At 47.4% G+C, this 22,874-nt stretch overlaps 1 protein-coding gene across 1 annotated transcript; it reads right to left on the bottom strand.

Annotated features, from left to right (window-relative positions):
* Positions 1–1,606: 1,606 nt before the first annotated feature.
* Positions 1,607–13,221, bottom strand: SPATA2 (spermatogenesis associated 2). Its single transcript, XM_066237992.1, has 3 exons — positions 13,064–13,221; positions 5,758–6,201; positions 1,607–4,713 (listed from the first exon to the last, which is right to left on the bottom strand). Exons 2-3 carry the CDS (start codon positions 6,091–6,093, stop codon positions 3,487–3,489), a joined length of 1,563 nt encoding a protein of 520 aa, XP_066094089.1. The 5' UTR covers positions 6,094–6,201; positions 13,064–13,221; the 3' UTR covers positions 1,607–3,486.
* Positions 13,222–22,874: the final 9,653 nt, after the last annotated feature.

Genomic DNA, 22,874 nt, shown 5'->3' with positions numbered 1-22,874 from the left:
GTCATTTTTTTTTAAATACTTTAAACTGATTTTTTTTAGACTTTATTTATTTATTCATTTTAGAGAAGAGAGAGAGAGAAGGAAGGAGCAGGAAGCATCAACTCCCATATGTGCCTTGACCAGGCAAGCCCAGGGTTTTGAACCAGAGACTTCAGCATTCCAGGTCAAAGCTTTATCCACTGCGCCACCACAGGTCAGGCCCTTAAATTGATTTTTAAAGAAATCTCCTATCATTGCTATAGACAGAAAACCCGTACAGCCTGACCTGTGGTGACACATTGGATAAAGCCTTGATCTGAAACGCTGAGGTCGCTGGATTCAAGGCCCCAGGATTGCCTGGTCAAAGCATGTACGAGTAACCACTACAAGCTGATGCTTCCTGCTTCATGCCCCCTGCCCCTTCTCTCTCTCTTCTCCCTAAAATCAATAAATAAAATCTTAAAGAGGCCCTAGCCAGTTGGCTCAGTGGTAGAGCATTGGCCTAGCATACAGGAGCCCCAGGTTCGATTCCCGGCCAGGGCACACAGGAGATGCACCCATCTGCTTCTCCACCCCTCCCCCTCTCCTTCCTCTCTGTCTCTCTCTTCCCCTCCCGCAGCCAAGCTCCATTGGAGCAAAGTTGGCCCGGGCGCTGAGGATGGCTCTGTGGCCTCTGCCTCAGGCACTAGAATGGCTCTGGTTACAACAGAGCGACACCTCAGATGGGCAGAGCATTGCCCCCTGGTGGGCAAGCCGGGTAGATCCCGGTCGGGTGCATGCGAGAGTCTAACTGCCTCCCTGTTTCCAACTTCAGAAAAATACCCCCCCAAAAAAAATCTTAAAGAAAAAGGAAACCAGTACAGCCCACACTAAAAAGAAGGTAACAGCAAACCTAGCTAAGATTCTGCCAAAGGCTTGGAGCCCCACACCTATTTTCTCTTTGTTAAAGACAAGCCAGCATTAAACTGACTTCCTCCTTGAAGCATTTAAATCGAAAGAACTAAAAATGGAATTTTTTTTCATAACAGCCTTCAATGTTATTTAATGCCTATTACTCCCCACCGTGTCATTTCTCCTGGGCAACATGGCTGGGCATTCTCCTGGGCAACTCTGTACACCTGTTTCTCCATCTGTACAATGGGGATCATAATAATCTCATAGGAGTGTTGAGACTATTATATAAGAACAGATCATGCATGCAACGTCTCAGCAAATAAAATGTCTGGCTCACAGAATAAGCACACAAATGCTGGCTCTTATTATTTGTCAGGTTCATGGAGAAAATGTCATTAAAGAACTAAATATGACTTGAGAGGAAAAAAAACCACAAAACTTGAGCAACTCAAACTTCAAAGGGAAGGGGGACATAAAACCCCAAACACTTTATTTAATAATGGAAGACACTTTATTTTTTTTTTAAATAATTTCTCAACATTTCGACTCTCGGTAGAAATCAAATGCAAAACATCTGCATTTTTAAATTAGCATATATTTAAATCTCTCACTCACAGCAACCTCATACAGTAAGACACACACCGAGGAGGAGCATGGTCAGAGCATGTCCTGTTCCAGTCCACGAACACAGTATTTCCGTGATGATACACACACTGGACTTTCTCTCCAAGGATTAGGCATTCCTGCTTCTGTCCACTGCGTAAGTTACGTGGCATCATGGTTGGTTAAGAGTTACTGTAGTGCTGGGGTAGTCTGGAAATGGGAAACCAGAAAACTAGGGCTCTCAGGAGTGGACCAGGCATTGACACTTCTGAAATGTGTAAAGGAAGAACATCAGAGCTGAATGCCCCAGAATGGGGTGGTCTTAGTAATAAAGTTGGTTGAAATTCAGCTTTATATACACACTGAGTATCTATCTACATGTGATCTACTAGATATATAAAAAAGCCATAGAAGATTTGAAAAACCTTAAAATCACTCAACTGAGTTGGAAGGACACCAGCAAATTCACAGTGGCCTCAGGATTCAGCCAGATTTAAATTTGTTCAAGAGCTGAATACCTCCTTCCACCAGAAAACCCACTGCATGTAAATTCCTTTAACATTCTGTATATTACAAACACTTATGGCTAGAATATATTATTATTTCACAAGCTAGCAGTTTTACTTTCACTCTTGCCCCACTCCTGCTCTGAACCCCAGAAGGAAATCCAGGGGTCAGTCATTCACATGAGGAGTTTAAGGGGCCTTCGGTTTTGGAAGCGCTTAAGCTCAGCTGAGAATCTCAGGAAACATCGTCTGATGGGCACACACCAACTCCTGCCCACTTTTAGTGCAAAAAGATAGCAAATGTTGCAGAGTCCCAGGAACAGGTGAAGAGAAGAGGACTGAGATGGAGAGTGATGGGAATCCCAAATGAGTTTCCTTCTGAAGCGAGACTCATGAACTTGGAGTGCAAGGTTCACACTCGACAAGTGGCAAAGACCAGGATGTAGATCCACAGGTGAGGCTCCTGACTCCTTCATCACTAGGTCCTCAGAGTCTGCAGGAGCACAGACCTCGCGGCCCGCACTATCCCCCGAAGTGCACACTGGAGGTAGGTGTATAGAGACTTACTGTAGGGAAGACAGTGGCTCTCCACCGACTCAGGGACATTGTCTCTGTTCCTCCTCTGCCCCACACATTCCACTCGACCTTTGGGCTGGGCTGAGTGGAATATACAGTACAGAAGGACATGAGACCCTCCCTTGGAAGACTAAAGAACCCGGGGCATTTTTATAAATAGCTACATGTTTTAACCACTTTGAAATACACAGCAAGTTGAGTATTTATTTAAAAATAAATTTCAAAAATATCTATTTACAGTACAGTAAGAGAAGCATGTGCAAACAACAGAAAGGGGGAAGTCAGTCCTGCTGTGGAAGGTCCATACCTCTAAGTGGTGGAGCCAAGTCACAAACACCATGGACTGAACTGAGCTGTGGCAGCAGCAGGATGATACTCAGCTAATACTGGACTTGGCTCACCTTTGAACCCTGGTGAGCAGGGCGAGTCAGGGGCAGGGAGTGCAGGTAGGGATCCTTGTATCTGGGTGGGGTGGTGAAGGGATGAGCCACTGGAAGAGGCCCAGTGTGGCAGGAGGGCTCATTTCACAAGCCAACAGGCCTCTAGCTTGCCGTTCCAGGTGGGCATTTGGAGGTGACCGGAGGGCCCTTCCCAGTCCAAGCTGGCTTTGCAGTGGGAGGGGTAGATGTGGCAAGAGTCCCAGAGATAGAAATCCTCTTAAAAATAAAAAACAGGGAGTGGAGAGATTAGCAAAAATGAATCTGACCAGAAGTGCCACCCTCTCCCATCAGGTGACAAAGCAGCCATCAGTTGAAACATGTCAGTCATTAAATGAACTCCCACATGGTACAGCCAACCCACATCCCCGGTACCAACATGGTCAAGTGCAGGAATCTGCTTCCCAGATCTGTTCTCTACCACTTCTTCCCCATGAAAGAAAGGTCAGTGGTGTAGCCCTTGTAGCAGGGAGGTGCAGGGTCCAGTCTATCTATCTGTACACAAGATGGGAGAACTGGGTGGACTTGTAGTTCAGCTGGTTGTTGGGCATGAACCTGTGCAGCTCATTCTTTTTGCAGCAGGGGTCATAATGGTAAGCGACGAGGCAGGCATCGCAGGAAACCTTTGAACACTGGGTGCAGGTGTTGGTGGCACCTGGACGGTTACAGAAGCCACAGCGGGAGGTGACCGTGCTGGAGGGCTTGGATTTTGAGTGGAGGTACGTCAACCGGTCCAGGCCCTGGGTCTGGCCTGCGTATTTCTCCCTCAGAGATGACCCGTGGGCCAGGCTGTCGTGGGCAGAGGACTTGCTGGGGAAGGCGCTGGGCTGGGAGGATGGGGGACAGGGGTGCAGGCTGTCGCAGCGCTGGCAGAGGGAGGAGCTACAGGACAGGCCGCAGTTTTGGCACTTGGATAGAGCGGACTCTTTGGCAGGGGGCAAGCGCTTGTGGTAGAGGGGGTGGGCATCATTTCTGACCAGCCACACATCCGGCCGCAGGGCATCCTGTCTCCGGTATGCGGCCCTGGGTTCTGAGTCCGTGTACAGATCCACGTCATCCTGGGCCGGTAAGTAAGGGCCGCGCAGCAGCCCAAGGCCATTGCTGGGGGCGGAGGATGGAACATCATCAGGGCTGCCATGGGGGGAGCTAGACATGGTCAGGAGAGAGGGGGATGGGCGGATGATCTCGTCCTTGAGGTCATCCCCCATGTCTGCTGCCATGGGCTCCTTACGCAGGCTCAATGAGGCCTTCAGGGGTGGCTTCCGGCTCTCCCAGTAGCTGTCGTAGGCATCCACTGACCTCGAGAGTTTGGTCACACGGGGCTTGTAGTAGTCCTTGGCTGCCCGCTCGCTGGCCGATTTCTGGAGCGCCACCCGGGCCACCGTGGCTGGCAGGTGCTCCCGGCCCTCAGCCCGACGCCGCAGTGCATCCGAGCAGCCCCGCACGTCCTCTGCGCTGCTCTTGCGCTCGCTCACCACGTCCAGCTCTGAGTAGCCCTTGTCCTTGACTTGTGAGTGTATTTCCAGCATCTGCTCACACTCCACCTTGGCCAGAAAGAGTTCAAAGGAGACCATTTTCACCTGGAGTGTCTCCACAAACTCTGTGAGCTTGTACGCAGTCCCCAACTCGGGCACGTAGCCCATGTAATTCAGGATGGTTCGGATGTCCTCTTCCAGTAACGTGGACTTGACATAATAAACGAAGGGGCCAGTATAGGTCTAGGAGAAGGAAGGGGACAAAGAGGAGGGACTTTCTCTCTGAGACACACAAGAAAGACTGCCTGAAAGCACAGTACACCCCAGTCTGGACTGGAGCACGGGAAACCGCAGAAAGGGAAGGGGATGATCCCAATGGCTTCTCCTCTCTTAAAGGTACAGAACAAAGCCATTGGCTCTCTGTAGGGCACGCAGCTTTGCTCTCTGAGGAGGAGCAGGGCAAACTTGGTGAAGGAACAGGACTGGACTGGATCACAGGCAGGTGCCTGATGAGCAATGAGAATATTCCTTTCTGGTATTTCTACAAAGGTCTGAATACAGGGTGAGGCAAGAGTAGGTTTACAGTTATGAGTACATAAAACAGAGCTTAGTCTTGTATTATTCTTTTTAAGTTATTTTTTTTTTTTAATTTTAATTTATCGTGTTAACATGGTTTCAAAGTCTTGTATTATTTTCCATACGAGCAACTGTAGACCTACTTTTGCCCCACCTGTAGGTCAGACTTAAGACCTGACTCGGGGGAAACCCTCCTGAGCCATCTCTGCCTTCAGAACTATTCAGAACTCTCTGAAATTCAGCCTCCTCACTGCTGTTTCTCCGGACCTCTGCAGCAGCCTCCTAACTGGTCTCCCCGCCCTACTCTTGCCCCTCTGGTCTACTGCGCAGGTACCAGCCGAAAGGATTCTCTTCAAATGTAAACTGATTCTGGCACTGTCCTGCTTCCCAGCTCCCTCAGGATAAAGCCTCCCCTCTGCCCTGGGCCTCAAGGCCCTGCACAGCCCAGGTGCCGCCTGCCTTTCCAAGCTCCCAGCTGCAGACGTAGGCTGCTAGGGGTGGGGACCCAGGTAAGAGATGACACCAGGCAGACAGGCAAGGTGGGGAGCCATGGGGATAATTCTGGTTATATCAAAGGCAGTGGGGGCCGTGGGAGGGTCTGCAGGCAGAGCAGGTATATGATCAAACTGGCACAAGCACTCTCGAGATGGACTGGAAGGAGCAAGAAAACAGAAGGGAGACCAGTGTGGACGGCCCTTCCCTGGACCTTACCTTGATGCTTCTGAATTCCTTCTTCCATGGGTAGAGAAAGAGGTTGACGCCCACCGTCTCCAACACACTGAAGGCGCAGTGCAAAGCCCGCAGGCTGGAGGAGCTCAGTGCACGCAAGGAGCTCTCCACCACCTCATAGAACTGGATCAGCCGGAATCGATAAAAGGGATCCACCTTGTGCAGGCTGAGCAAGGTCGAGGCTGCCACCCGCAGGTACTCATCACTGCCAGGCCGCTGCTTGCTGGGGGTGGTGTCCACTTTGCCCTCATGAAACTGCACATACTTCCGAAATAAGTCATCCTTATATTTTGTATCCATTGAACTGGGCTTCCTCATCTGATCCAAGGATGAGGGACTACCTTATCTCCACCATGGCCTCCGGGTGAGAGGCAGGGACATGGCTAGGAGCAGGAACATGGTGCACGCCTGGACCAGCGAAGTGCTCTGGAAGGGGAAGATGAGAAGCACGTCATTCCTCACAATGGTCCACAAATCAGCTGTGGCGGCTGCGGCAAAACCAAACACAGCACTGGCCCGAGGTACAGGGGGCAGCACCAGCCCTGGGCCCCGTTCTCCTCCTTCATTCAGCACGTTCACCTCGCACGTATTACCTATTCACAACTGAGCTCACAAACGAAAAATCTGATCAGGGGCCCCCACCTGGTTCTGTGGGGAGAAGGAGGAGTGTTAAAAAGCCCTCCTGAGATGGTGACAGAACTGAAGGATAAGGAGTATGCCAGGCAAAGAGGTGGGCGAAGGGTGTCACAGCAGAGGCGTCAGCAGGGAGAAAGCCCTGAGCTAACGCTGTCAGTGCTGCCTATGTGCCAGGTACTTACCTGCACTAACGCCCTCCATCCTCTCAAACCACCTGGGAGACAGGCACTACTGCTATCCCCATCTTACAGGTGTAAAGACCGAGACCTAAGAAACTGGCTGAGACACGCAGACAGACACACAGGGAGGACGCCGTGTGAAGACAAAGGCAGAGACTGGCATATGCATCTACAAGCCAAGGATTGCCAATTTCTGCCCACAGCCTCCAGCGGCTAGGGGAAAGTCACGGAACAGATTCTTTCTCACTCTCCAGAAGGAATCAAACCTGGCAACATTTTCATTTCAGACTTCTGGCCTCCATAACTGCGAGAGAATAAATTTCTGTTGTTTTAAGCTACCATATTTTTGGCAATATCTTATAGCAGCCTCAGGAAACAAATATATGTAATGAGTTTATTATTGTTATTTTTTTTTTTTTTTTGTATTTTTCTGAAGCTGGAAACGGGGGGGGAGAGAGTCAGACAGACTCCCGCATGCGACCAGGATCCACCCAGCACGCCCACCAGGGGCACGCTCTGCCCACCAGGGGGCGACGCTCTGCCGCGACCAGAGCCACTCTAGCGCCTGGGGCAGAGGCCAAGGAGCCATCCCCAGCGCCCGGGCCATCTCTGCTCCAATGGAGCCTCGCTGCGGGAGGGGAAGAGAGAGACAGAGAGGAAGGAGGGGGGGTGGAGAAGCAAATGGGCGCTTCTCCTATGTGCCCTGGCCGGGAATCGAACCCGGGTCCCCCGCACGCCAGGCCGACACTCTACCGCTGAGCCAACCGGCCAGGGCCAGTTTATTATTGTTATTTTAAATTAATTATTCAATAAATATTTTAAGTGTCAAAAAGAAAAGATACAAAACTTGTTGAGAATTACAAACTATCCACAAGCAGAGCTGAGATGAGAGCCCTGGCAGTCGGGCTCCAAAGTCCATGCCTTTACCCACCACACCCTGCTTTCCTGAGGCAGGCAGGCAGGAGCGGGCTACGAACAGAAAGAACCTCTAGTGTGGCTGAAGCACAGAGCAGTGGAAAGGTGAGGCTGCAGGCAACTGCAGCATCCGTCCCCCAAAGCCCCAAAGAGCAGCTAAGAATTTTATATTTATTCCAAGAGCCATGTGAAGCACGTACCCAAATAGTTCAAAGCAAGGGGAAGAGGGACATGATCCCATTTGCAATTTTAAAAAGAGACCATGCTGGCTGCTAGCCCCTGGAGAGTGCTTTTATCTGCTTTTGAGGGCTGCATTATCTTAAGAGCAGTTTACAGTCCTGGAGGGAGAGGATAGAACATTCTGAGCCGGGACACAGAATTTATACACTCTTGCTGTCTGCTTGGCCACCCGTCAGTAGAACATTTATAGATCCAGCAATATTCCTGATGGCACAATGCTGGGAGCAATGGGATTGGGGGATATTATATTGCCAGGGCCAGGGGCAGGCAACATGGCCTAGGGGTGACAAACAGGGATTGAATCCTGGGTCTGCTTCTCTAGGTTACTTTAGCAAACTACTCAACCTCTCTGGGCTTCAGTTTTCTCATCTGAAAAAGGGCATTAGTAACAGTACCTAGAGTCCAGAGTTGATGGGAAGATTGAATGCAATCAGTATACACAGCTCTTCACAGAGAGCCAGCCTAAAAGAAGTCCTCGACAGACAAGCAGCCATTCCTGGTGTCTGAAGGTACTATACCTCCCAGGATGCCAAGCTTTCTCAAAAAGGTAAGATCAGAGTGGGACAAATCTGACTGGCTGATGGATGTGCATTTTCACACTCATCTGCCCTACGTTTCCTGACCACAACACCATGGTTGTGGGAATCATGACCCAATTACTCAGTAAGGTAACCTAAGCACAGGGCCAGGAGCAGAGTATATGGCTTTAGAAATAGCTGCAGTCTGAGTGAAGGAGGCTCCTTCGGGCAGTGGGAAATGGCAAGGGACCAATAAAGAAGCTGTAGTGAGATGGGACAGACCTGTGGAGTCCACTGGCAGATCTGAAATCAGCTCAGGAAGTCCTAAAGGCCTACAAGCCTGACAACTATCATGAGGTCAATAAAATTACCCATGTCTCAATGAACTACTCATCTGACTTCCCCAGTTTGGGGGAGTGAGGGGTGAGACCTGCAGGAGAACTAGGGACACAGAGAAGCCGCTTCCACCCACCCACCCACTGCCCTGTGAGTCCAGCGTTTCAGAAACAACTGGAACAAATGTTTCTGAGGAGCTCACAAGGCAAACATAAGTCCAATTAGGATAAATTCTACCTCCTGACCAAGGTCAAAGGCTCTACATGGTGAGACCTCTGCTTAGCTCTTATAGCAGTCTTTCCCTTCCTCAAACATGGCAAGCTCCTTTCTATCCCAGGACCTTTGCACATGTTCCTTTTGCATCCATCTTCTTCCTCTGATTCTTCCCATAGCCAGCTCACTCTCATTCAGGCCTCAGCTCAAATATCATCCCTCAGCAGCCCTCCCTGACAACCTCAGCTCAGTAACTTCCACCTTCCCAATCCCCTTATTCGGTTATCCTACAATAACCACCACCTAAACTTATCAACCTTATTTATTCATTCACTAGCTTCCTCTCTGTCTCCCCCTCATTACCCAGTAAGCTCCACAAAGACAAGGACCACATCTGTTCTGTTCACCATGATGCCAAACAGATGTTTGATAAAACAGATGAAATAAATGATGGAAAGGATGTAAGCAATCATGATGCCACCCTTTTAGTTTCTTCAGCTCTCCAAAGAATCCTGGGAGATCAGCTGGAGAGAGAAAGAACAGAGGCTCCATGACATGACATGCTCTCTGTAGTTCAGGGTTAGTCAAAGGTGGACCTGAGATTCCAAACCTGGCCTTCTGACTTGGAGCCTGTGTTCCTTCCACCACCCCATGATTCCTGAGTTCAGCAAGTTTTACGCAGCACTTACCTCATGCCAAACCCTGGGCTGGGCAGATACGAGGTGGTAAGTAGAAGACACAGCTCTGCCCTCAATTCTAATTGAGAGTTAACTGCCTAGTATCAAAATACAAATGTTTTCTTAAAAAATGAAAATACAGCCTGACCAGGCGGTGGCTCAGTGGATAGAGCGTCAGTCTGGGATGCGGAAGACCCAGGTTCGAGACCCCGAGGTTGCCAGTTTGAGCACGGGCTCATCTGGCTTGAGCAAAAAGCTCGCCAGCTTGGATGCAAGGTCGCTGGCTCGAGCAAGGGGTTATTCGGTCTGCTGAAGGCCCACGGTCAAGGCACATATGAGAAAGCAATCAATGAACAACTAAGGTGTCGCAATGTGCAACGAAAAACTAATAATTGATGCTTCTCATCTCTCTGTTCCTGTCTCTCTGTCCCTGTCTATCCCTCTCTCTGTCTCTGTAAAAAAAAAAGAAAAAAAAAAAAAAAGAAAATACAGGACCTGGCCGTTGGCTCAGTGGTAGAGCGTTGGCCCAGCATATGGAAGTTCCCAGGTTTGATTCCCGGCCAGGACACACAGGAGAAGCACCCATCTGCTTCTCCACCCTCCCCCCTTTCCTTCCTCTCTCTCTCTCTCTTCCCTTTCTGCAGCCAAGGCTCCACTGGAGTAAAGTTGGTCCAGGTGCTAAGGATGGCTCCATGACCTCCGCCTCAGGCACTAGAATGGCTCTGGCAGCAACGGAGCAACGCCCCAGATGGGCAGAGCATTGCTTCCTAGTGGGCATGCCAGGTGGATCCCGGTCGGTGCATGTGGAAGTCTGTCTGATTGCCTCCCGCTTCTAACTTCGGAAAAATACAAAAAAAAAGTAAAGAAAATGCATTGTAACCTGAAAGAAGACATCACTGTCCTTGCTAACAAAAACTCATATGCATTTACCACTTTTTATTTATCTAAAAGAAGCGTCCATCCTACCTCTGGCCACAAGGACTGTTTGTTGGTACACCTGAAAACAATTTATACAGAGGGACATCAAGCCTCCTAAACACTGCTGTGAGGTTTCTCCAAGGAAGTCAGCCTCGTGCCCATAGACGCTGACTTTCTTTTTTTAAACAAAGTCAGCCGCCCTCAAGCTCCGCGTCTGCTGCTCTGTAATCATACCACACAGTCCACACCATTGTCTGCTATTGGCAAACAATAAACAAGGAAGAGGGATCCAAATAGCCCAGCTGGTGTTCAAATCCTAAAGTCAAGGATGGGAAACCCACCTAAGAAGAATCTTGAACCAACCTAGGTAGGTTAGAAAAAAGGTGAAAAAATGAATGCTAAAAGATAAGGAAAGGGAAATAACAATTATTGAGGGCCATGTACTGAGCATTGGGCTTTCTGCTTCAATTGCATCATCCCATTTAATCCACAGAATGCTATGAGGAAATCAAGGCTCAGTCATTAAACAATCTGCCCAACAGAGCTACAAAGGGTCAAAGCTGCAATCTGAACTTGAGCTGGCTGACTATGAGGTCTGTGCCTTTTCCCATTTATCTCACTCATTTATTGTTAAAATTAGTACCATTACCATTCACCAAGGGATTAGTATCAATACATAAGGGCCCTCTGCTGAGGCTCAACGAAATTCACAGGACATCCCCAAGGTTAAAGAAGAGGAAACAGTCTCTGACAGGCCAAGTCGCTTATCCTAAGTCACAAGGCTAGGAAGAAGTGAATCGAGATCTGAACCTCAGTCTGATGCCAAAACCCTGACTCAAACACTGAGCTGCATTGCTTTTAAGCAAAGTTGTCCCGTTGTATCTGCTGGACAGCCCTACTTGAAAGGGTTCAGCTAAGCTAGAATGCCCTATGGCAAGGAAAGCGAAGTTGAGTCCAAAAATTCCTGTAGTAGCAAAATTCACATCTTCCCACACAGAATGGGGCTGGAAGAACCACAAAGCTCTATGATGTAAGCTCAAGGGCCAAGGGAAGAGGCTGGCCAGAGACCGTCCAGTGGTAAAGCAGCTGACATCATCAGTCCTGAATACATTTTCTGAGAATACAGGCTGCATTACAGCTGGCCATTGCCGGTGTCTTTTCTGAGCATAGAACAAGCAATTTATTCCCAGCACTCTGCAAGAACCAAAAACATGCTTGCTGCAAAAAGCCTGGTAACAGACCATACAGTGCAGTGACAGTAGCTGTTACTTTCTACAGGCAACCCAAGGATTGGAAGCTAAGACATGCCCGTCTGACGGGCTGATGGGGGGGGGGGGGCACGCTCGAACATCCCTAACAAAGTCAGGCAGATGCCCAGAGCCAAAAGGCTTGGTCAGCATTTACTGCACCCACAATCTGAGCCCCTTTTGAAAAGCAAATCAATAAAGAGATAAGTATTATAGTCAAAGAAGCAATGGCTTTTTAATTTTTCTTTTTTAAACACCTCAAAGGAAAACTGTATCTTTTTAAAACTCCATTAAATGGAACTGAAATGATTCTGGGTAGAAAAGCATTAGCTTGGCTTTTACCTCAGCTGGCCCATTCAAGCAGAAACATTCCCCAAGCTGCATATGAAGGCGCCCCCTCCCTGCACAGGCACAGGCAGGAGCTATTTTGGTCCCAGCATTGCCCTAGTCCACAGGTTTACAGATTCCTGGTGAGCTTCAGGGGGCTCAGACTCCCCTCAGCCTCCTAAGAGCAGCAAGGGGAGAACAGTTCCACCCCTCCACCTCCGCACCCCACTCCTTTGCACTCATTCCAAGCCCGAGGTTCTGAAGATACATCCAAGACGCCTTCCACTGGCTGTGAAACACCAGAGGGTTCCCAAATCCCAACCAGATTCCAGAGAAAATCAGAGAGAGAGGCCTTCCAAACCTCTGAAAATAACCTCGGCGGTGCTGAAATTGGGCTTCCCTAGTGGCAGCTGCCTCTCCGAGGGACTCTGAAAGAAGCCGTTTCCCTCCCTGCAGGGGACAGAAGCTGGCGGCTGCTATTCCCAGCCTAGCAATTCCTACAGCCTTGGAGGGTCACGTCAGTTGTAAAAAAACATCCTAGTCCCCAAACTCGGGCCCTCCCCAGCGGTCTATGAATGAATTAACAGTAGCTGTCATTTACTGGATGCCTGCTGGATGCAGAGATGGCACTTCACACGCATTATCTCATCTCCACTACGGTTCTAGCAAGCAAGTTCACTCCTATTTAATTAATGGGGCAACTGAGGCTCAGAAGATTAAGTGACTTGTCCAAGGTCACACAGTAAGTACAAACCCTGGTCAGCCGCCAAACATTGGGCGGAGGGCCACCGAGCCGTAACTGCCTCAAGGTGGAACTGGGGTGTGTGTCCTCCTTGGTTAGTCGCCGAAGAGGGAGTGTTCCTCCTGAGCTGCCCTCAGCCACCCATGGCCCGTCCTAGGTATCTGCGAGTAGAAAACCTGAGAACAAGCTAAGTTCCCGAGGTGCCGAAAAGGCGGGCGCGCCCGTCGCTCCCGCCGTCCGCAAGTGGACTCCGCTCGGAGCGCCGAGCCCCGCCGAGTTGGGCGCCCCTCCGCCCGGGAAAGCCCCAGAGGCCGTTTCCGCCGAGGACGCCTGCTCCTACCCGGATACTGCCGCCGAAGGTGCCCCGGCCGAGGAAAGCGAGAAGGAGCTGCAGCGGCCCCCGGAGCTGGGCCCCGGTGAGCTCTCGCGGCTCCCGCCGGCTGCAGGGGATTGAGAGCAGTATCCCGGGGCCAGTAGTGACCCGGAAACAATTGGCCAGGAAGTGACGTCTGCAGGAGACGGGCCCAAAGGGAGGCCGGACCGCGACTGCGCGCTGGGCCGGGAAAGGCCGATACCCACGGGCGGCGGGCGAAGAAACAGGAGGCAAGAGAGTGAGCACAGAAGCCGCGGAATTTCACTTTGGCGACCAAAGGGCCGCTGTCCAGGCTGGGGCTAGGACCCGGAAATAAACGGGCGGGAAGTGACGCACGCTGTCGGCCCTAGGATGGCAGCCTGCCGGGTTGTCATGGGAACCGGTAAGGAGCGGGGCGTTGGAGTCTCGGGGATGCTAGCGCAGACTGAGCGACCCTCGGCCTCCGGTTCCCAGTCTTGCCCTTCGTGGAGATGATCCGGAACTGCTCTCCCTACCGCGCCTGAGCAGGAGCTGACAGTTGGATCTCTAGCCTCCTGTTTACAGGCGGAAATACCGAGGCTTAAAGAAAGGGATGCCCAGGATCACGCGAGACTGAATCCAGCCTAGAGAGGACTGTTGATGTTACAGGCTGTCCTTAAGAGTGGGTTCCCAAATGAATACATAAATAAATGGAACAAGAAGTTGATGTTTCTCTCTCTCCTTCTCTAAAATAAATTTTAAAAAAGGGTTTGTTTTTGGCCTGGCTAGTGGTAGTGCAGTGGATAGAGCCTCAACCTGGTACGCTGAGATCACTGGGTGGAAACCCTGGGCTTGCCGCTCAAGGCACATATGACAAGCAACAAGCAAGCAATGAACGACTAAATTGAAGCAACTATGAGTTGGTACTTCCTGCTTCACCCTCTCTTTGTCCTCTCTGTAAAGTCAATAAATAAATAAAAAAGTGGGGTCCCAGCTTTGCCTTTGCCATGTACTAGCTGCGTGACCTTGGGCAAGTTACTTAACTTCTCTAAGCCTTAGTTTTTAAACCTAAAAAAATCAAACGATAATAATACTGTACCGCCTGACCAGGCGGTGGCGCAGTGGATAGAGCATCGGACTGGGATGCAGAGGACCCAGGTTCGAGACCCCGAGGCCGCCAGCTTGAGCACAGGCTCATCTGGTTTGAGCAAAAAAGCTCACCAGCTTGGACCCAAGGTCGCTGGCTCGAGCAAGGGGTTACTCGGTCTGCTGAAGGCCTGCGGTCAAGGCACATATGAGAAAGCAATCAATGTACAACTAAGGTGTCACAATACGCAACGAAAAACTAATGATTGATGCTTCTCTCTCTCCGTTCCTGTCTGTCTGTCCTTGTCTATCCCTCTCTCTGACTCTCTGTCTCTGAAAAAAAAAAATAATAATAATAATACTGTACTGTCTCCTGGTAGTCATATGAGAATGATAATAATTGGCATAAAGATCTAAATACATCTTTAAATCTGGTTAAGTCAAAGGAAATAACCTCTCTGCCCTCAAGTTCCTTAAATGGAAGCCAGCGTTGAGGAAGACCCAAGATATTGCCTTCTTCTCTGTGACTTGTCACCAGGCATCTGTGGTACCTGCGTGGCCTGCGTTGGCATCAATACTGGTAGCTTGTTCCTTCACATCATGGGTTTGTCTTTACTCCCACATACCACATTGTGAGCTTCCAGAGGACTCAATTTTCATGGCTCACTACTGACTGAATCCCTAGTGCTTACAAAGTGCCTAGTACGTACTCAACTGTTGAACATATTTGTAATTGAACCTTTCATTCTATCTCTCTAACTTATCCCAGATATTTATTAAAGACTAGAGCTCACTCTATGCCAAGTTCTCTTCCTCCAACATACTCTTGGCTCCCTTCATTACCATGCTCTTCTATCCTTCTGACCTCTGTGTCTAAATGCTGTTCCCTCCATGTGAATGTCCTTTCCCTCACCTCATTCCTTCCTTGCTTTCTTGACTTCCAGCCCCAGCTCAGTCCTCACATCTTTTCTGAAGCTTTCTCTGATTTCTTCATGCAAAGATCAGCCTTTGTCTGGTTCCCCACAACACTCACAATTTTATCTCAGCTCTTACCACAGTGGATAACATACAGTATTTTTTTTTTCATTTTTCTGAAGCTTGGAAACAGGGAGAGACAGTCAGACAGACTCCCGCATGCGCCCGACCGGGATCCACCCGGCACGCCCACCAGGGGCAACACTCTGCCCACCAGGGGGCGATGCTGTGCCCATCCTGGGCATCACCATGTTGCGACCAGAGCCACTCTAGCACCTGAGGCAGAGGCCACAGAGCCATCCCCAGCGCCCGGGCCATCTTTGCTCCAATGGAGCTTTGGCTGCAGGAGGGGAAGAGAGAGACAGAGAGGAAAGCACGGCGGAGGGGTGGAGAAGCAAATGGGCGCTTCTCCTGTGTGCCCTGGGCGGGAATCGAACCCGGGTCCTCTGCACACTAGGCCGACGCTCTACCGCTGAGCCAACCGGCCAGGGCCTCATACAGTATTTTTAAACCTGACTCCCCACAGGACCTGGAGCTCCTTACACATCTATGTTTTCCTTGAGGTCTAAACAAGTCTGATCATGCAACAGATGTTACTTAATTGCAGGATTCTCTCTCTCAGCCTTGGTGTCCCCAGCTAAAGCAGGTGGGTCTTGGCTCAGGATGCAGTGACATAATACATGGGCAAGCATTTGGAGAACCAGCAACCTGTTATTCAAATAGCAGTGATTACTATATTTATCTGTTGCTGTCTGAGCACCACTCAAGGTCTTTGTGTACTTCAGCCTTTATCAGCTCATGTTTAAGCTCTCAATCGCCAGCAAGGTGATGGTGTTTACAGGAATTCCAGCCCTACCCAAACTCTCTCCCTTTGCAACAACTCAAAACTGTTCTTTCGAAACTATTGCTTGCCTGTGTGAGTCTGCTAATAAGTCCCTTCCAGCTCTGTGGTTCTGTGACAGACAGACAAAAGGGAAAAAGACTTTTAAGAAGGCTTTACCAGTAGGAAACCCTGGTCATGGAGATTTGGTGACACTTCATATCAGAAAATGCCCAAAGTCGCTGAAGAGAGCCACATTTCTCATCTTTTAGACAAGGTTGAAGCCCCGAGATTTCTTTGCGTGGTGATGTGGAATCACAGGAGCATCTTTTTCAGATTTTATTACATAATGATTAGCAGATTATATAACAGTCATGTGACAATGATTAGGCACCTTACTTCCTAAAAGCGAACAACACAAACAATATACCTACTTCTTTCTATTTTATAGGTGTTTTTTTTTTAATCATGGAAGTGACATGAATTCTACCAATACAGATGTGTATAGAACAAAAAAAGAAAGAAAGAAAGAAAGAAAGAAAGAAAGAAAGAAAGAAAGAAAGAAAAGCAATCCTATGATCCAGCAATTTGATTTCCTGGAATCTATCAGAGAAACAAGTGTAAGTGTGTGAGAGACCTGTTCCATCATTGTCGGTAATGCAAAAACAAAACCCCAAAACATTCTAAATGTCCATCAGTAGGGGAATGGTATAATCACACTAATGACTATGTACCACTTTAAAAGGATTACATAACTCTGCAAGAGATGCAGCAGAATGGAAAAAGAAAGACATACTCTGAAATGGAAAACAAAACATCAAACAATACTATATATCTCCTAAGGGTGTGTATATATGGGGACAATAATGCAAATAGATAATTTGTTTTAAATCATTCCACAAATACATACTATGTGATTTTATTTTTATTTATTTATTTATTTTTTTTTTGAAGCCCTACTCCCCAATGTGGTGGCATTTGGAGGAGGGATCTTTTTTTTTTTTTTAATAATGTTTGCTTCTTTTTTTAAAATTTTTATTTATTCATTTTAGAGAGGAGAGAGAGAGAGACAGAGAAGAGAGAGAGAAGGGGGGAGGAGCTGGAAGCATCAACTCCCATATGTGCCTTGACCAGGCAAGCCCAGGGTTTCGAACCGGCGACCTCAGCATTTCCAGGTCGACGCTTTATCCACTGCGCCACCACAGGTCAGGCCTACTATGTGATTTTAATTAATTTCTTTCTCCCCCAGAAGTCAGTATCTCCATGAGAACACAGCTATATGTTTTGCTCACAATTTTATCACTACTATATGCCCCACATAAAATAATGGGGTTCCTCGGTATGTTCCTGATGGAAATTTTCACTGATGTCAGATTTAAAGGGCATAACTGAGCAAACAAACATAGCCCCGGCCCTCAAGGAGTGTACAGTCTCCTTATCAGAAAGAGAGTATTAATAAACCAGGAGTAGGATGAACTGAAAACCTGTAATTCAGAATCAAAGGTGATAAACATTATGAGAGGGGTATAGAGTTTACGGAACGGAGACGGGACCTTTGACAGGGCAAACTGGGAACAGCCTTAAGGAGGAGGTGGCATTTGAGCTGGGCTTTGAGTGAGTTGGACATGTGAGGATCTCCAGTTTTCCTTCCAGCTAGAGGGAAGAAAGCAATCAGAATCAAGTACTGGAAACTGAAACTCAACTGCCTCCAAGCATATAAGATGAGTATAACTAGGTACCAGAGTAGATAGTCTCATACGATATAGTACCAGACATTAGTATTAATGTAATATAATATAGTGCCTAGCTCAAAGGAGACTTTAATACTTTCATGAGAAAACAAATATTGTTGAACCCCTTCCATGCTCCAGCTGGTTGTTGCCAACTTCCCCGCTGATTGTGATCAGATATTTAGGTTTCTAAAGAGGAGCTAGAAGTCCAGATTTTTAAATGAAACTTCTTAATTACAAACACCATGTGTAAATATACTTCCTAGTTCTGCCTGCTGAGAAGACCCACAAGAAATAACACACCGGTAGCAACAAGCAGCGCCTAGAACCCAGATCTTACTTTCTAAACACCATTCACCACTAAAAGGAACCAAGGCGCCTTGGAGAAATGACTGATTCTCAGGGCTGGGGCGGGGAAATTGCACTGTGAGTCTGGAATGTCTTACTGAGCCAAAAAGTAAGAAAATGCAAAAAGAATAATGGGACATGTCAAAAGGACACAAAAGCCAGGTTGGAGGGGTTCCTAATTGGCCAAATCTGGGGCAATTTGAACATAAAAATAAATGGTAGTAACAAACTATAATATCTTAGTATGGGGGGTGGGAAAGAAAATATGATTTGATACTGATACCCAACATAAACTAACAACACAAAATACTGTGTTTGCTAGAGGAATGTGCCCAGGGCTATGTGGACCTGAGTGCCAAGAATATGAGTGCACAGGCAAGCAGGGAAATTGGGGTGACAGGAGATCAGCCCAATCTCTAAGGACCTCAAATATCAGGCCAAGTCTGGCTTTAACCCTGTGAACACCTGGAAGCCACTGACTGTCTATGAGCAAGAAAGATGGTGATCACAGTCCTTGCTCTCCAAACCAGGTGTCCAGTAGATCTGGGTTCAAGTATAGCATTTAGTACCCCTGTAAGTTGGGTAAGCCTAGGTTAATCTTTGGTGTTTACTATGTAAAATGACCTCTTTGTGTCTCAGTTTTTTCACCTGTGATGTAAGGAAGATAACAATAGTACCTCAATAGTACCTACTTCTTCCTCTTCTCTCTCTATCTTTTTTTTTATACAATAGCACCTTCTTCTATACAGGTTATGGGACAGTCCAGGTGAGCACTTAGCATAGTAACTCATTAGGTATTAGCTAGTATTGTCAATCTTTTTTTATTAAATGCTTAATGCATAGGAAAAATACCCCACTCCATGGAAAGGAGATAAGCCTAAGGCTATCCGCAATTAGGATAACTGTTGTACAACATAAATTTGCTGTGGGCTAAGAATTCCATCTGATTCTCAAACCTCAGAATTCATTCTGACCACCCACAGGTGGAGGCAGGGCTGGGGCTTTTAGTATCCCTGAAGAAGGCTCGTCAGAAAATGAAAGCTCAGCCCTCTTCATAAGCAGGAAACAAGTCCCCCCACCCCTTATTCTCAATATAAACCCAACTGCCAGTCACTTCAAAGTCTTCATGTCTGCTGAGGGAGGCAACCAAAAGTCCAAAGGTAACCCAGCAGGCCAAGAACTGTTTATTAGCAGGATCCACCCAGCCCAGCCCATCTCCATGGAGACGCAGCTCATGGGTTTGGAAATGTCAAAAGCTCAGCCAGCACCTCATCTGGATATTTCTAAGTGACTCCTGAAAGCAGTAACTGGGAGGTTATGAGCTCCTGTGTACTGTACTGGTCTCTTACAGTACTGGGTTTCAAAGGACTGTTTCTGGATTGTAAAGCCAGTTGCTGCGGCCACCATCACAGCCGCCTGGCCCGTGCAGGTTCACATTTGATTCGGACAAACAATAATGAAACAATGGAGCCAAGAACTGGTGGGCCATTAGCTTTAATCCTAGCTTGCACCCAGCAGGAAAGAAATACACACAGTGGGAAAACACTTCCCTTTCCATTCAGGGCTCCCAAAGCCACTGACTTATCCAAGTTTTCCTAGGATCAAAGGTTTGTACCTCACCAGCCTTATGCACCTCTGTTCCCCATCTCCTTCTCTCTGCACAAACTGGCTTCTCCTTCAGCACTCCGCCATCTTGGCTGCTTCTCCTCTCCTCCACATGGCCTTTCTCTGCTCTCTAATGCTAATCTCAGGAACCAAGAGAGAGCAAGCTCTCAGTCTGTCCCATTTTATAGTGTAGAAATCAAAACTATATACAAACAAGGAAGTCTCTGATACAAAGTCACATAGGGTGGGAAAGGCTTAATCTTAAAACTAAAACTTAGGTCACAATGACCATGCCTGCTTACAGCCTGTCCCCCATACCCAATGCAAACTATAAGCAAGCAAACATTTATATCATATTTACAAACTTATTTGACCTACATGGAACCAGCCGTCTTTGTCCTTCCTTTGAAGCAGGCCAGGGAAAGCCACAAACAGGTTGCCTTTGTTATATAGCAACGTTATTCCAAGGCAGGAAGGCCAAGGATTGTGAAGCTAAAAGGCCTGAATTCAGATCCCAGCTCTATCACTTCCCATTTGTGTGACTTTGGACAAGCTATCTAACTTCTGTGGCCCTTGATTTCCTTATCAGTAAAGGATTAATAGAAATAAATACCTCCAAGAATGATTGAGAGAATAAATGAGCTAATTCCTGGTGACAGCCGGAGTGAGCATTCAAAACCTGTTAGATATGATTATTTTTAAAATTTTTATTTATGTATTGCTTTTTAGAGAGAGAGGAAAGGAGAGAGAGAGAGAGAGAGAAAGAAACATTGATTTGTTGTACCATTCATTTATGCATTCATTGGTTGATTCTTTTTTTTTTTTTTTTTTTTTTTACAGAGACAGAGAGTCAGAGAGAGGGACAGATAGAGACAGACAGGCAGGAATGGAGAGAGATGAGAAGCATCAATCATTAGTTTTTCGTTGCGACACTTTAGTTGTCCATTGATTGCTTTCTCATATGTGCCTTGACCATGGGGCTACAGCAGGCTGAGTAACCCCTTGCTCGGAGTCAGCGACCTTGGGTGCAAGCTGGTGAGCTTTGCTCAAACCAGATGAGCCTGTGCTCAAGCTGGAGACCTCGGGGTCTCAAACCTGGGTTCTCCGCATCCCAGTCCGACGCTCTATCCACTGCGCCACTGCCCAGTCAGGCCATTGGTTGATTCTTTTTTAATTTTTTTTTTTTACAGAGACAGAGAGTCAGAGAGACGGACAGATAGGGACAGACAGGACAGAGAGAGATGAGAAGCATCAATCATCAGTTTTTCATTGTGACACCTTAGTTGTTCATTGATTGCTTTCTCATACATGCCTTGACTGTGGGGCTACAGCAGACCAAGTAACCCCTTGCTCAAGCCAGTGACCTTGGGTGCAAGCTGGTGAGCCTCACTTGAACCAGATGAGCCCACGCTCAAGCTGGTGACCTCGGGGTCTCGAACCTGGGTTCTTCGCATCCCAGTCCGATGCTCTATCCACTGCGCAACCTCCTGGTCAGGCCATTGGTTGATTCTTGATATGCTCTGACTGGGGATTGAACCCTCAACCTTGGTGTGTTGTAAAGTACCGTACCTCACTTCTGCGGGTTTATGTAGAGACACCAAGTCCAGATGAATTTTGAAGGGTTTTATTAAAGGAGGAGATTTAGCCAGGCCAATTCTTTTTTTTTAAATTAATTTTTTTTTACAGAGACAGAGAGTCAGAGAGAGGGATAGATAGGAACAGATAGGAACGAAGAGAGATGAGAAGCATCAATCATCAGTTTTTCGTTGAGACACCTTAGTTGTTCATTGATTGCTTTCTCATATGTGCCTTGACCGTGGGGCTACAGCAAACTGAGTAACCCCTTGCTCAAGCCAGCGACCTTGGGTCCAAGCTGGTGAATTTTGCTCAAACCAGATGAGACCGTGCTCAAGCTGGCAACCTTGGGGTCTCGAACCTGGGTCCTCCGCATCCCAGTTCGATGCTCTATCCACTGCACCACCGCCTGGTCAGGTGGCCAATTCTTGATGTAATATAAACTGTAAAATGCTATGTGAAAACAATGAGCTGGTAGAGCAGGGGTCGGGAACCTATGGCTCGTGAGCCAGATGATGTGGCTCTTTTGATGGCTGCATCTGGCTCACAGACAAATCTTTAATAAAAAAAATAATGTTAAAAATATAAAACAACCTGACCGAGCAGTGGCGCAGTGGATAGAGCATCGGACTGGGATGCAGAAGACCCAGGTTCGAGACCCCGAGGTCGCCAAGCTTGAGCGCAGGCTCATCTGGTTTGAGCAGAAGCCCACCAGCTTGAGCCCAAGGTCGCTGGCTCTAGCAAGGGGTTACTTGGTCTGCTGAAGGTCCGTGGTCAAGGCACATATGAGAAAAGCAGTCAATGAACAACTAAGGTGTTGCAACGCGCAATGAAAAACTAATGATTGATGCTTCTCATCTCTCCATTCCTGTCTGTCTATCCCTCTCTCTGACTGTCTGTCTCTGTAAAAAATAAATAAATTTAAAAAATTAAAAAATAATAATAATAAAAAAGCATAACTAAAAAAATGTAACATAAAAATGTTTTTTAATGTCAGAATAAATTTAATTTTGTTATATTTATTTCATTTAATTACCATAAAGCACACTTGGACTTTATATTTTTTTCTTTAATACTTCTTTAATACTTCTGAGAAATATTATAACATATTTCTCAGAAATTTGTATATAGTGCATCTACAATTATTTGTAGGTTTTTAAATGCGCCCCAACTTCAAAAACTTTGAGAACCACTGCTTTAAAGAACTGGAGAAACTAAGGCAGGCCTTGTTCACCTACGTAGTTGGGCCAGGCGAGTCTGTGAGGTACTCATCTGCCCCCTAGTGGTATAGGGGGAAATTCCTCTTGGCTCTTACCAGTTGGCAATCTGAATCTCCTCTTACCAGCTTGAAATCAAAATGAAATTATCTGCCCATAGATTAATAAATGTAGTAATACAAAATGCTGTAAATTCTGCCTACTTTAAATGAGTATAGCAGTAAGTTTTACATGTGACCCGAGGCTGAGAGCTAGGGCTTGAGGGTTACATGATTTGAGGGCTGGTGTCATGTCTAATCATCTCAATTATTCTCCCACAGGGCCTAAAGCAATATTCTTTCATTTTTACCTGAAAAGCAATGCAGGAAAGTTTAGAAAATACAAGAGGGGAAAGTTTAGATAATATGAGAGGGAAAAGAATGACAAGTAAGCCTTCCTCTAGGCCTAGAACCTAGACCCCTGGT

This window comes from Saccopteryx bilineata, chromosome 6 (genome assembly GCF_036850765.1).
Source record: "Saccopteryx bilineata isolate mSacBil1 chromosome 6, mSacBil1_pri_phased_curated, whole genome shotgun sequence".
Lineage (NCBI taxonomy): Eukaryota > Metazoa > Chordata > Mammalia > Chiroptera > Emballonuridae > Saccopteryx > Saccopteryx bilineata.
Note: the sequence above shows the minus strand (reverse complement) of the source record. Positions and strands in the feature narration are given on the sequence as shown.

What these genes read in the sequence shown, in the direction of transcription:
- SPATA2 (XM_066237992.1), bottom strand. Translation starts at nt 6,093, where the DNA reads ATGAGGAAGCCCAGTTCAATGGATACAAAATATAAGGATGACTTATTT. An exon ending in AGGAATTCAGAAGCATCAAG is followed by an intron (nt 4,714 to 5,757) that starts GTAAGGTCCAGG and finishes TCCTTCTCCTAG; the next exon opens with ACCTATACTGGCCCCTTCGT.